This window comes from Eupeodes corollae, chromosome 3, assembly GCF_945859685.1.
Source record: "Eupeodes corollae chromosome 3, idEupCoro1.1, whole genome shotgun sequence".
Classification (NCBI taxonomy): Eukaryota; Metazoa; Arthropoda; class Insecta; order Diptera; family Syrphidae; genus Eupeodes; species Eupeodes corollae.
Window position 1 is genome coordinate 75,303,879 of NC_079149.1, and position 15,154 is coordinate 75,319,032.

The window sequence follows — 15,154 nt, forward strand, 5'->3', positions numbered from 1 at the left end:
GCTAACATTATTTGTATACTTTCATATAACTTATTACAGTTTTCCAGTACTTTGTCATACACTGCTATTTTTATGAACAGCCATATATTAAAAAAATGTTTTTTACTGTGAGAAAGCTAACGGTAAAAAATCGATAATACTTATTTTCTGTTATTATGAATAAAATATTTTAGTTTGTTATTTGAAGTTTGATGAATATATTATAACGTTGATATGGAAGGCCTTTTTGTAATGGGGAGCACTGCTATTTTTATGAACACAACTGTATGTATGGTGATTTATCGTACGAGGGCAAACAATCCTGAAAGTCTCGTTAGTTGTCTAATTTTTAAATTCTCCTTTTCTATCTCCTATTTTTCCGTTACTACAGATAAGTCTGTTATTTTGATTGCCATCGCTTCCAGAAATGCTTAATTATCTGACTTCTTCCAGCTTAGAGCAAGTTGTTTAAGCTTTATCCTCAATGTGATAAGAGAACAATGCAGAGTTCTACAATTATGTTGGGTGACGGGAAATAAAGGCAAGTTAACACCAACCTACAAAAATTATTCCACTTTCTACAAGTGCAGGGGGAACACACCCAGCACTACGGTGAGAACGAACAATGAGCTGTGTATGGGGGACATGCTTAGAAGTTGAGTGTATGCTTAGTTTCTGCTGCACTTATAAAACAAGAGATTACATTATTTAAATTTGTTGCTTAGCATTGTTTATCAAATAATATAAATTTGATATAATACAATTTTTTTTTAATCAACATCACAACTAACCCATTCTTTATTTTATTTGCCGTATTTATATACCGTAAAATAATGTGCAATCCAAACCAATTAAAGTGTAATTTTGATTTAAATTTTCTCATTCATAAATTATTATTTCTTTTATAAAAAAGTTCATCTTGATTTAAAGCATTTACTTTTTCAAATAAATACTTCATAGAACCAATTTAGCTTTATTACTCTGTTGTTTTAGTGTAACAAATCCAACTCCTAAAAAATGGCCTTACTTCATTTGGCTTTATTTCACAGCACCACAATTCTATAAAATAGTTGGCGTATAGCAAGCGTCACTTAACGATTTTGAAGCTCGTCATAATTGTACCTTGTGTGTTAATTGTTAGTAAGAAAAATAACAAAATCAAAGGGAAAGGTAAACACACGCACCCGTGTCGGAAACTTGATTAAATATAGAAAAAAAACTAATTGAGATTAAGTGCATTTATTTATTATTCATCAAGTAGAGCACACAGCTCTTATCCCTTTCGTGACGCACGGTACACATATGTATGTACCTATCATCTAAAGTTCAAACATGCCTAAAATTTCACGGGGCCCCCATAATCAAACCAATTACATACATACATCATACATTTTTAGAGTGTGATAATATTATAAAAGGTAAGTGATTTGGATCAAAATACAACAATTATTATCAAATAAAAGTGGATGGTACAGTAGTGTACCATTCGTCCTGTATGTTGGTACTTATAATTACCGTTCGGAATTTATGGCTGGGTACTGCATTATAATACCTTCGTTCTTAGACTTAAATGGACTACGAATAAATTGAAAAATTAATGAATGGTGAATTAGAAAATTCGGGTGAAGCAGACTTTTCTTCGTTTAGTTCGTTTCGACCATATCCAAGTGATGAATCCGAAACAGAAGACGACCAGGATTCAAGCTCTAGAGAAGAATCAGATGAAGAGATATCTGTTCCTGAAATCGGTAATAACAATCTTCGTGAAGCCGGTTCTACAAGTGATACACAAGCTGAGGATGTAATTTGGACTATCGGTGTATTTGTTCCAAAAAAAAAAACAGTTTTCTCTTCACGACCATGCAATATATCATAGACCATTCACCGATCGTTCTCAATTCTTCAAATTTTCCACAAACTTTGGCCAAAATCTGTATACATATATATTAAACAGTGAACAAACGACCGCTTGGATATTCATCGTAGATCATCAAAAAATGAACGCTGCAAGACTATGGATCCAACTAACGCTGATGAAATTGAAGTAATCACTGGTTGTAAGTTTCCAATGTGCTACAACCGGGTGCCAAGCCTTAAGGATTATTAGTCAACGCATTTATCGCTGGGAAACCAAGCAGTAAAAAACAATAACTCGCGATCGGTTCCTCATGATTACATCAAAAATGTATTTCTCGCCACCCGAAAATCCAGCTGACTGTTGTAAGACTTACAAAGACAATGATCTAGTTGAATGCTTGAAAAAAAATCTTTCAAAACTGCAGACAAGATAGTGCTTATCAGAGCATCGACGAGTCAATGATTAAATTCAAAGGGCGCAGTAACCTCAAACAATACATGCCCCTAAAGCCGGTAAAACGTGGAATCAAAATGTGGCTTCGGTGCGATGCCCTAACTGGGTACACGTATGATTTCAACATTTACAGCGAAAAGGAGTTAGAAGCACTTAATAGAACTTTGGGGGAGAGAGTCGTTAATAAATTGGCTAGCACGATAAAAGAAGTATGTTTTGGCCGTTTTTTCACATCGGTCAAATTATTGGAATCTATTGGATATCCATCGCTGGGAACCATTATGTCCAATGGAAAAAATTAAATTGTTGGCTTTTATGCGTGAAATTGCAAGATACCAATGAGGTTCTAGTGCTTAGCAACTGCCATAACAATGATATGAAGGTTGTTACAAACACTTGGAGACCGATGAAAAAATTCAAGTTCCTTGCCCAAAAATGATTAAGTTTTATAGAGAGATGATGGGAGGCATTGTTATGGCAGATCAAATGAGCGGCCTCTATGAATACGACCGAAAATCTGATAAATGGTGAAAGAAGTTTTTTTACCCGCTTATAATGATGGCAGCAGTGAACGCATGGGGTATTCACTCAAAAATGAATCGACAAAAAATGACATTCAAAACTTTTTTGGTAAATTTATCAGAGGCCTTGGTTGCTCAAGTACTCGAAAAAACAGCGATACGAAGATCTAGTCATCGAGGTTGCGTAAATTGTGCGAAGCCTTAAAAATAAACGCATACCAAACAATATGCAAGGAATGCGAAATTCCATTATGTAAAAAGTCTCAAATATTACACCTAATTATTCTTTTCTTTAATTTTATCAAGAGTCGTATTTTCTAAAGAATATTCAAAACTTAAAGGTGAAGAACGATGACAGAATTTTAGACTCTGACACTTAGATACATTTAAAAATAGCTTATTGTTTACACACCAATCTGATATCAATGGGCAAGTTCAGACAACTTAAGGGACTTCATTTTTAGTCAATTTCATTCTTTAAACTTAAATTTTGACCAAAGCAACTAGTTAGTTTTTCAAGTGTCATGAATTTCAAATTCAGAACTTTACTTCGCAAACCTTTTTTTTAAGTTCATAGTACAAAAAGTACCAACAAAAATTATTGTCTACAAAACACCGCTCAAGCAAGCTACAAGTCCATCACGATTTGTATTTTGTATTGTAAAGAAATATTAGTTATTTCTTTTCCAAATTGACAAGGAACCCTTTTACAGAAAGAATTAAATGAAGTTGTGCAGAAAACAAATTAATCATGGAGAATAAAGTTCAGCTTTCGGTTGAATGAAAAAACATGATAATTGATAAATGTTGACATAAGATGACTTGACTTGAAAGTTAGGGAAATTTTTCTTGACTAACTTTCCAATAAAGTTGCCTTAACTGGAAGACAATTTTTTGACAGTTGACCACTTAGATGCTAGAAACTTGCCTTTTTTCGAGTCCTTTATGTCGTCTGAAACTGACAAATCTGTTAGTAAATATAAGACACTGGCTGCGTTCAATCTCAGACTGATATGGTATAACAGCTGATCAAAAACAGCTTAGATGTCAAAAAAGGAATCCAAAGGTATTCAATAATTTCTGGGGTATGTAAATATCTGACAGAATAGCGGATTCAACACATAGTTAAATTTCAAGAAACTTGAAAATTGATTTCAGCTTCTTGTATTTGTTGGTAAACAAAAAAGATACAAAAGTTGAAGTTGAAATTTTATTTGAGGATATTCTGTACCTAATAGACGATGAGAAAGCTATTTGCCTCCGAATTTTAGAAGGTAATTATGATCTATTTTTTAAACTTCAAAATTGACTTCTTTTGTTCTCGTTTTGTAGATGACCAATTCGCTAGTTCTTACCTCCAGTCTAGTGTCCAGCATTCTGAAGTTGAAGAACCTCACCCTGTTCCAGAGGTAGAACAAAATACAGGTAAATATATTATATTAATCTTGTGGAAATAAATAAATCTAACTTTTATGTACAAAAGCAGACAGCTTGTGGAGCTCAAGTAAATAAGGTCGCTGAAAGGAAAGATAAGTGATTCTTTCAGATGATTCAAAACCCTAAAGAAGAACCACTTTATTCCCTTTTTTAAGGTTGGGAACATAAATCGATTCTTCTTGGAGGAGTGCAGAAAGAGAAAGGACCAGCTCCGAGACCCAAAACCCCGGTGAAGAACAATTTTTCAAGAAATTGCAAAAGTTCTTGAAGAACACTGGTCAATTTTTGATGAGAAGGAATTAAAAATATAAATATAAAAATCTTACAATAATTTTTTTAAGCTTATATGTTTCCCTGTTTTTTGTGAACAGCCGAAAGTTGTTTTTATTTTTTGACTGCTATCTCAATACAGCTATCCAACTCGTTTAACAAGGTATCTAAAAATTCACCTATCCAAGATACCCTATCCAACACGAGATTGGAAATTGAACGAAGCCACTATGATTGAACAAGAACATCTGGAATATTATTGACAAATAGAAGAAACAACAAAGGGCCCAGACGACTTTCTTGGGGACACCGCATGTAACTATAACAACATCAGCAAGCCTACGGACGAATTGGGTTCGTTAACTCAGATACGACTCAAAACATTTCAATAGATTAGAGTGAAAATCTTACCTCTGAAGCTTTCGAAGCAATGTATGATGATCAACTCTATCGAATGCTTTGGCAAAATCAGTACAGATCACACCTCACTGAAAACCTTTCTCCATTGCTGTCAGCACAAAATTAGAAAAAAATTATAAGATTTGTGTTAGTAGATCTACCACTTACAAAACCATGTTGCATCGGAGAGATCACTTCTTTTAATAAAAGTATAAGTTTCTTATAATTCAACTTTCAAATAGTTTCGGGATAACTGATATTTTACAAATTGGACGATTGTTGAACATCATCATTTTATGAACCTGCTTGTGAAAAAGCAATTACCTGTGCGGTGTTTTTAAAAACTATTAATGGGAAACCATTAAATCCTGCTTTTTTATCTGAATTCGGAATGTTATCTTTTCTATGACTTCGTTTACCGAGATATTCAAATTCTCAACATTTAATGAATTTATAGAATTATGTATTAGAAAAAGATGTATCTTGATTTGGAACCACATATACTATTTAGTAGGGGAGCCCAAGAAGGGATTTTGGGATTTACTACAGCGCGGCAGATTAATATGCAGGGAGGTACCTAGTACCCCATTAAATACCTCCACCAAGAATTAGCCCAGTATATGTGGCCGCGCGTCAGGGATAAAAAAATGTTCATCTGAAATTCTCGAGCGCGTAAGATTAAGGTAGGGTAAGTTAGTTATATGCTAAAAAGTGTATATTCCACTAATCTGACAATTTTTGATCGACGATAAGAAGTAGGCGGGTTACAAACTTGTAAAAAAAACGTCATCTTGACTTTCTCCAGCGTGGCTAAATTTTTTTTTATTTTGAAGGTAATAATTCAAAGTTCACAAGTAATATATAATCTAACGATTTTCGTTAACCGAAGTGAGGGGAGGGAAAATTTAAAAAAAAAATTATTTAAAATGGAAAAAAAATAATTATAAAATAAATGTGATGCTTACAATTAAGATTTATACATTTTTTTAAAGCCAACATTCTGTTTTATTAGCCAGTTTTTAAACTCAAAATTTGAGTAAAAAAATTAACAAAAAGGTTTAAAGTGTAATTTTTTAATACTTCAAGATTATCTACCATTGTTTTTATTTCAGAATTTATTGCTCTTATTTGTTTTTGATCAAAAACTGAAAACTAGATGATTTTATGTCTTTTAGTTTTTGAGAACATTGAAAATAACCAGTGTGAGTGGTCTTATTTTGATAGTAATAATAGTAGGTGTGAGTGTGGGTGTATGCAACAGTGGGGTGTGTGCGAGTTTGGGTGTACGCCACACCGAGATGTGTATGGGGGCATGCTGCCCCCTGCAACCCCACTGCTTGGGCACACTATAGGATTTAGAGTGGGTCCATGGTGCAGTATGTGCAAGGTGGGGAGGTTGAAAGGTGCGATGGATGCAAGATGGGGTGCATGCAAAGTTTAATTTAATTAATTTAATTAAAAAATTTGCTTTTTGTAATTTAAAAAAAAAAAACTTTCCATTGTCAGATTAGGTGAATCCCTCCAGATAATCGTCAGATTAAGAGACAACACGTTTAGGGTACATACATGAACCATATATATCAAAATATATTTCAAAATGGCGATTTTTTTTTGCAAGTTCTAATGATGGCAGCGAGTTTGGGTCACATCCAAATCGTCAGATTATCACATAAGAGCGTTTTTTTAGGTTCACTTAACATCCCCTTTGAAAATCTGACGCGCTCGGTAAATTTTTTTTTACCGTTTTCAACCCTTACGTACGACCACCCCCATCATGGAAACGGTCAGATTAACATACGTATATTTTCAAAAATACGTTGAACATGGATGCTATTAATATCTGACGCGCTCGAGTATGTCCATGCAACTGTTTTTTTTTAAATTTTTGAAAACTTATAGCCGCTCTCCCCACCGATGAAAGTATATATATGATATAACATTTTTTTGTTCTTATCATCTAAGCTTCGCAATCCAATAGGTCTCTTTGACGCTCGAGTAAATCCCGATTTAGCATCCTGGGCTCCCCTACTATACGGATTGCAAATGTTTGGCAAACAAATTGCATACGGTTGAAAGAACAGATGATGTAACGTCTAAATACTGCATTTTATTAGGAAAACTTATTGACTTTTTCTTGTTGTTTATAAAACATCAAGGTTTGTTTCAACTTAAAAAATGTAATGCGTACTAAATAGAAATGTACTAAGATAATCGAACTGCTTTTGAAGACAGCAATATTTTTGATACAATGTTTCATTATTTTAAGAATTACGGAATAACTGAAATGCTTTATTTTTGCAAATTTTTGGAATATAAAACTATTAGCCTCTTTTAGTTTAGAAGTAAACTTTTGATTAGCATCATTTAATTCTAAATTGCTTAAAACAGGCGGCCAGTTAAAGGTACACAGGTATTTGACAATGACATATAATCACCATTTATATAATGATACCATATTCATGTTCTAGGCTGTTTGAATTTTTAAAATGTTGTAAAATTTGATGTTTAAATAAAGTGCAAAATGATGGGGGGATTTGGATAGTGGAGTTGAAGAGATAACATTTATATCAGCACAAAGTTCTTTGTCGATAAAAATTGAATCAAGGATTCGATCGAGATTATTCGAAAAGCTATTAATCTGCTTAAGATCAAACTCAGGTAATCTATCAACAACTTCACCTTACCAATGTACCTACCATTAAAAAGCAATAAGCATTGAAATTCCTTGTCATAAATCCATTTTAAAGATTGCAAGTTAAAATCTCCTAAAATAAGTACATGCTGATTAATTTTTAAATTTCCAAGCACTTTGCAGCAGTTATTTATATGCAACTTAAAATAATAAATAAATCATGAATCTTATCTAAGCTGACACAAACCATAAGTTGGTCAATATCGTAACTTACATTAATACTTGTTGATAACAAACCAATCTCGATACAAGAAAAAGATGATCTGACTGCTATTAAAACACCTCCACCTCTTTGGGACATCGATCCTTAAGGAAAACATTGTAATCCTCGTTATTAAAAAGCTTGGATTTTCATTCAACCAAGTTTTAGAGAAAGTAATGATGTCATATTGTTGCGAAGAGGAGAAGATTAAAGGTACAATAATTTGTATATCTCGTCTAGACCCACTAACAACACCAGAAGATATAACTTCTTACTTAGTTTCTACCAAGAGCATACCTTGTAGCTCACCCATTAGTTGTACAAAGATCAATAAGCCAAATTCTTTTAAATTAGTAACAAATTCTACGTTCTTCGATTTAATTTGCAATAGAAATATATGGCCCGAAGAGACTTTAGTCAAAGAATTTATACAAAGTGAAAAATGAGGTGTTTCTTTGAAAACCAAGCCAAAAAACTCAACAGACTTGCCCTCTTCTACCAAAAAAGGGGACTTCGTAGTAAGACTGCTGACATTTTTCTCAACTCCCAATCATTTTCACATGACGTATTCGTTTTGACAGAAACTTGGCTTAATTCAAGCTTTTCCGACACAGAACTTTTCAGCCAAGAGTTCGAAGTTTACAGAAATGATCGTCATGTTGGTAATGCAAAGGATTTAGGTGAAATGTTCTCATAGTGGTAAAAAATACATATTTCTCGTCTTCTGTATATTTTCCATTTAAATTATCAATTGAACTGGTATGTGTAAAGATAATGGTACAGACCAAGACAATTTTCATTTTAAACATTTATATTCCTCCAAAAAGTTTAGAGTCTGTTTATAGCGAAATCTTTTAGTACCCGTGGCATGATGGTTAGTGCGTTGAGAAGAAGCCATCTTTGACGATGACTTTTATATAATTGAAGATCCAAAGGAAAAAGTGGAGGCGGTGGGAGCTGCTTTCCAGCAAGTGTACAAGGTGAATGTTAGCATTCGCCCCAACCACGACCTGGAAAACAGAGCCCTACTTAATCACTTTTTCCTCCGTAATGATATCACACATTGGCGATCTGAGAACAGAAGTTTCATGCGGTTCAATGACGATTCCTTGGCAAATGCCATAATCGCCGAGCAAACGGGACCAATTCCCTTGTTAGTGATGAAGGTTGAGGTTCAGCTCATCTTCAATTCAATAAAAACAAAAAGTCAGCAGGTGTCGTTCGTATATCAACCAACATATACATACCAACATTGTACTAAGACATTTACCGATGGAGGCAATTGACATTTACACCACACTCTTCAATAATGCACTGAATAATGCATATTATCTAGTACATTGGAAGACCGCTGTGGTTCATCCTCTCCCGAAAAAGGGAAAGGACAACTCCAACCCGTCAAATCTTCGGTCGATAAGTCTTCTTACGAGCATCAGCAAAGTTTTCGAAAAGATCATTAATAGGGCTCTGACTAAGTGGGCTGCGGACAACAAAATAATTCCGGATAAACAGTTCGGGTTCAAAGCGGGTCATGACACAATTCATGCTGCGTCTAAACTCGTTTCTGATATCCAATGGAATAAATCAAAACAACAATGCACAGGTGCTGTTCTGGTTGATTTGGAAAAGGCCTTTGACACCGTATGGTTAGAGGGTCTTTACCTAAAACTGAGCAGGTTTGGCATTAGCAAGCCATTGTTGTATATACTTTATGATATGCTTAACGGTAGAAAGTTTGTTGTCAAAAGTGGCAATGTAACTTCTACCACAACATTCTCAATTAAAAATAGTCTTGAACAGGGAGCGGTGAATTCGCCGATTGCGGCAATTGCGTACGCCGACGATCTACAGAACGGTCCGAAAGGTTGAGGTTATTAGAATTCTCTTGCAGCTTGATTTCGACAAGATTCAGCGATATTGCGACGACTGGAAACTGAAAATAAATGTCCAGAAGTCGGAGACAATTCTTTTCCGGACTCCGTTGGCTGGGGACAGGAGGGATACGTGTAAGAATTGGCGCAAGATGGTCATCGTTGATCTTTGGCGAACAAAAGTGTAGTGAAGTACCTCAGTATCTGGTTAGATCAGTATTTATATTTCGAAAGTCATATAAATGCTGCTCTGACTAGAGCCAGAGGAGCCTTCGCTCTGACGAAACGGCTGTTGTTTAGCAATCGGCTTGACCCCAGAGTGAAGGTATTTTGCTACATGGCCCTCATACGGCCAATGATCGTTTATGGTTGTCCTGTACGGTTCAACGTTGCCCCTTCCCAGATGGAGAAGTTTCGGGTGTTCGAGCGGCAGTGTTTACGACGCTGTGCCGGCTTATATCGAACAGCCGAATCTTCTTATGTGCATTACTATTCTAACGAGGTCCTATACAGCGGGGCTCGAATCAACAGAATTGACAATTTCGTGATAAAACTCGTTCGAGGTCACATTGCAAGAGCTATGTCTTCGACCAACAATTTAATTTTCGGGGTGTTCTATCCGAACGACGAGTATTTTGAGAGTGCACGCTTGAGTGCCTTTATTCCACCAAAGGCATTCCTCTTTTTAGATAGATGCGGTTTGATACAGGATAGATTGGCAGTAACGTTAATCTACCACATCAGACAAAGAACCGTGGATAGGCGACTCCCATACAATCGGGACGTCATGGCTCAAGGTGGAGCAGAGCTCCTTCGGTTCAGTAGGGCTGCGTCCGAACGGGACACATTTAAACTCAAAGTTCTTGGTATTCCACCATTTTTCTTAGATTGGATCAAATCATACCTTGAAAACAGATCCTATGAGGCAAAATTTAGAAATTGTCTTTCAGAACCTTTTGTTGCTCAATCTGGTGTTCCCAGGAAACACCCTTTTCTGTTCATCCTGTCTATTAATGACGTATCGTCATGTCTACATTCAAGTGAAGTTCTCACTTTTGCAGATGACATGAAAATGTTTAAGATTATAAAGTCCACCCATGATCATATCCTTTCACATTTTGGTGTAGAAAAAATAGCCTTGCCCTCAACCCTTTAAAATGCCAGACGATAACTTTTACTAAAAAATGAATTGTTAGTGTATTTGATTATTGTAAATATATCACAGCAAAAACTCTGTCGAGGGTCCACATTTTAAGATTTAGGTGTTTATTTCAGTTCCAACTTAGGGTTTACACATCACATTAATTTTATTGTCAATAAGGCAAGTTCTATGCTTGGTTTTATAAAACGCTGGCCAAAGGAGTTCAATGATCCCTATGTTACTCTTTCTTTGTACAATTGCCATGTTGGTCCTCATCTTGAATATGCATCGCAAGTAGGGACTCCTTGTTAAGAAATTTATAGAAAACGTAATTGAATCAATTCAACATAATTTCATTCGCTTTGCCCTAAAGGGTCTTAATTGGGAAGATCCTTATTTGCTATCTTGTGTAAATTTGAATTACCAGGCGGAACTCATCACCTACTTTCTTTTGATTTTATACATATTGACTTCCCTAGAACTAACTATGGGAAAAATGAAGCTTTAAGCCGAATTTTATATAATTTAAACTGTTCATCAATAGATTTAAATTTAAATAAGGTGGGATTAAAATCATTGTTTAGAACCAGTGCTCCACTATCGTAAACGTCTTTATTTTATCTTTTGTTGTTCTGTATTAATTCATGTTAATGTTTATTATGTTTTGGATTTTGTGCGTGTATTAGGCTTTAATTGTATTATTATCTTACTAACAACTAACACATGCACTTATAATGAGCCTCTGATCGTGGTTTGAAGCTTGCTATAAGCTAACTACTTTCTAAAATCCTGAAGTGTAAAAAAAAAGTTAGTTTTGTTCGAATGAGCGATGAGGTATCGATTTCAGGCATGGGTGGGGAGAAAGACTTCCACTTGTTTCAACATCAATACTTCCTGTAATAAGGTATTCAGGACCTGTTGATGTTGGCCCAATTTTCGATGACTTAAAAACGGCTTAAACCACAACGCTTATTGGCCATATGTCCGCTGTTTTAAAAGATGCAGCAGGAACAATACAATCGTAAATTTATAAAATATGTAAATACTTGTAGTATCTACATGCTTTTTAACTAATGTAGACCATATCAAGCTAGCCTTTTATTAAACCAAGCATACAACTTGCTTTATATTGATAATAAAATTAATATGATGGATAAATCCAATGTTGGAACAGAAATTAACCTTAAACATGAAAACGAGATAGTTTGTACTAATTTGATAAAAACTATGAACAGAAAATTGAAGCCATCTTCCCTGTCAAAAAAAAAATCAAATGGGGTGGCGCAACAGTCCGTTGTGAACCAGAGCCTAGTGACTTACAACTCTCAACCATTCCTGTGTGCGAGTACTGTTGTCAGGAATAGAAGGGACCTACAATTTTAGGCCGAATACGAACGACTAATTTTTCATGACAAGAATTACTCTTGAAGGATTTGTCAACTTCTCGCAAGAGGCAGTACCCGCGAAAATTAATTTTTTTTTAAACTAAGGTGCCATAGGCAGGCATTGAACCCAAGACCCCTTTCATGACAGTCCAAAGCACTAACAATTATAGGATTAACCTTGAAATTTATAACTCAAAACTTGAACAAGTTGATGAAATAAAAAAAATGGGTATTAAATTGGACAATAAGTTAAACTTTAGAAGGCATATTCAATACACGATTGGTAAAATATCGAACAAAATTGGTTTTCTTAAATGAATAAGGAAAAATATCACAACAATATGTGCGGTCAATATTTATAATACGATAGTTAACCTCATTTTGACTTCTGTTCAACAATTTTATTCCTAGAAACCAATTTTGAAATCAAACGTCTTCAGATTTTGCAAAATAAAGCGAAGAACTATTCCAAGAAGCAGTTCTCTCACACCTACAGTTTTGATGCTTTTCTCCCTAAAATGGCAATCTGTGAAGCTGTGCATTATACTGAATGTTCTGATGTTTCTTTTTAAAATAAAATATAATATAATGCCAAAGTATCTTATATCTAACTTGCAAAATGATGCCCGCAGCCTTATTCTTCGAGAAATAATTGTAACTTTAGATTCAAAATGTATAGAGACCCCAGAACACAAAATATGATATTTCATAAAGGCTTAAAAATGTTTAATAAACTTCCAAGTAACATCAAAATTGACACGAATTTAAAAAGATATACAATTTAATTAATTAAACACATTCGAAGAACAGTAACTTTATCTATAATATGCATATATGTAAACAGGCAATATATTTAAATTATTAATTCTTAAAACAAAGTTATTATGTTTAAAAAAAAACATACTAAATAAATGATTACTTTTAGTACGTTTTTTTTTACATTTATTTATTTAAAAAGTTCCCGTTTTCCAATTACAGTGAACATTGGAAAACGTGAACCCCCCAAAATGTGAACTACCCCAAAACGTGAGCACTGTATTTTTTACATTGGCTGCTCTAAAACGTGAACAAATTTAAAAGCTCTAAAACATGAAGAGATTTTTTTTCAACATTTCTACTTAAAAATACACTGAATTCATTTTTAAAACTTCGGGGGATACCATATTATGTGTAGACAGTGCGTAGTATTCGGGGAACCCCATAATATTGACAATGGGTGGGTTCGGGTGCGTATCTTTAGTGATCCGGATTTGTTTGTGTTGTTGTAATTCCTTGTAAAAAACAGCTGATGTCAATAAATGCAAAAACAACTCAATGGAACTACATTCGCTCAGAAGAAAATCCAGCTGATTGTGCATCCAGAGGAGTTGAGCCCAGCAAGCTGTTGCAATTGCACATTTGGTGGAGAGGCCCAGATTGGCTATCTATAGATTTTAACTTATGGCCGATTTCCACAGAAAAAAAGGATTTTGAAGATTTACCTGAAAGGAGAAAGCAGCCTGTTGTTGCCAATGTAATGTGTGTGATGGAATCACTTTTTGACAAACTTGCCAAACGAGTCTCATACTGGTTTAAAGTAATTCGAATCGTTGCTGTTTTTGTTCGCCGTGCGAGAAATGGTAAATTTCCTCCACAGGAACGTATAAAAAGTTTCTTGCGATCTGAAGAATTGCTTTACGCTAAACGAAAATGCCTTTTATGGGCTCAAGAAGAGTTTTACGAAGAGATACAATCCTTAAAAACAAAAAATTATGTCTCTACACGATCTAAACTGGCATCCTTATCACCGTTTCTGGATGATATTGGGCTACTTCGCGTTGGGGGAAGAATTTGCAATGCAGTCAATGTTTATTTTATCCTAAAACACCCTATAATATTGCCTAAAGGTCATCCGGTCTCCATTTGGATTCTGCAGGATGCTCATATTAAATTTCTTCATGCAGGTGTATCGGAATTGTTTTCTCTAGTACGGCAGGAGTTTTGCATTTTTGGATGCAGAAACCATATAAGAAAAATTGTACATGGTTGTATGGCATGTTTTCGACAACGTAAAGCTACAACAACACAACTCATGGGAAACTTGCCTTCTTCAAGACTTTCCCCATCTTTTGCTTTCGACCGAACGGGCTGTGACTATGCTGGACCAATAACTCTTCGAATCGCCAGAGGTAGAAATCCAAAGTACACGAAAGGATACTTCGCATTATTTGTTTGTATGGCGACAAAGGCTTTACATTTGGAAGTCGTCAGCGATTTATCTAAGGATGCATTTTTAGCGGCGCTGAGGCGATTTATTGCTAGAAGAGGAAAATGCAGCATCATTTACTCCGACAATGGCACCAATTTTCAAGGAGCTGCACCTCCAACGTGTAGTAGGGAATAATATTCTCACTTTTGAAGAAATGTCTACTTTGCTTTCCCAAATTGAAGCACTCCTAAATTCCAGGCCTCTTTGTGCTATATCAGATTTAGACTTGAACCCTCTAACACCCTCTCATTTCCTTATAGGTAGACCATATACGGCGATACCGGAGCCCAGCTATCAAGATATTCCACTTAACAGACTAGGAAGATGGCAACTTATTCAAAACATGTTGCAAGGTTTTTGGCGTCGATGGAACTTTGAATACCTAACTTCACTTCAACAACGTCCCAAATGGAAAAAGAAGACCAAAAATTTTAAAGGTGGTGACCTGGTAGTCATCAAAGAGCTTAACTTGCCACCATCCAGATGGGCTCTAGGAAGAGTTGAAGAACTTCATCAAGGAGAAGATGATCTTGTACGAGTGGTATCTGTTCGTACCAAAAATGGCCTTTTCAAGCGACCTATAACGAAGCTGGCTATTTTACCATGTTCCTGAAATTCTTTCAGGGGGGCCGGCATGTTTAGGAATGCCGTGTTTAACTATTTCATCCTAAATTATTATTTATCTTAAATTTACTAAA

At 35.1% G+C, this 15,154-nt stretch overlaps 1 protein-coding gene across 1 annotated transcript; it reads left to right on the plus strand.

The window, feature by feature from the left end:
* The first annotated feature begins 1,576 nt into the window (after positions 1-1,576).
* Positions 1,577-14,591, plus strand: LOC129950616 (uncharacterized). The gene is made up of 2 exons (XM_056062545.1): positions 1,577-1,780; positions 13,494-14,591. Exons 1-2 carry the CDS (start codon positions 1,577-1,579, stop codon positions 14,589-14,591), a joined length of 1,302 nt encoding a protein of 433 aa, XP_055918520.1.
* Positions 14,592-15,154: the final 563 nt, after the last annotated feature.

What these genes read in the sequence shown, in the direction of transcription:
- LOC129950616 (XM_056062545.1), top strand. Translation starts at nt 1,577, where the DNA reads ATGAATGGTGAATTAGAAAATTCGGGTGAAGCAGACTTTTCTTCGTTT. An exon ending in GTGATACACAAGCTGAGGAT is followed by an intron (nt 1,781 to 13,493) that starts GTAATTTGGACT and finishes TGTAAAAAACAG; the next exon opens with CTGATGTCAATAAATGCAAA.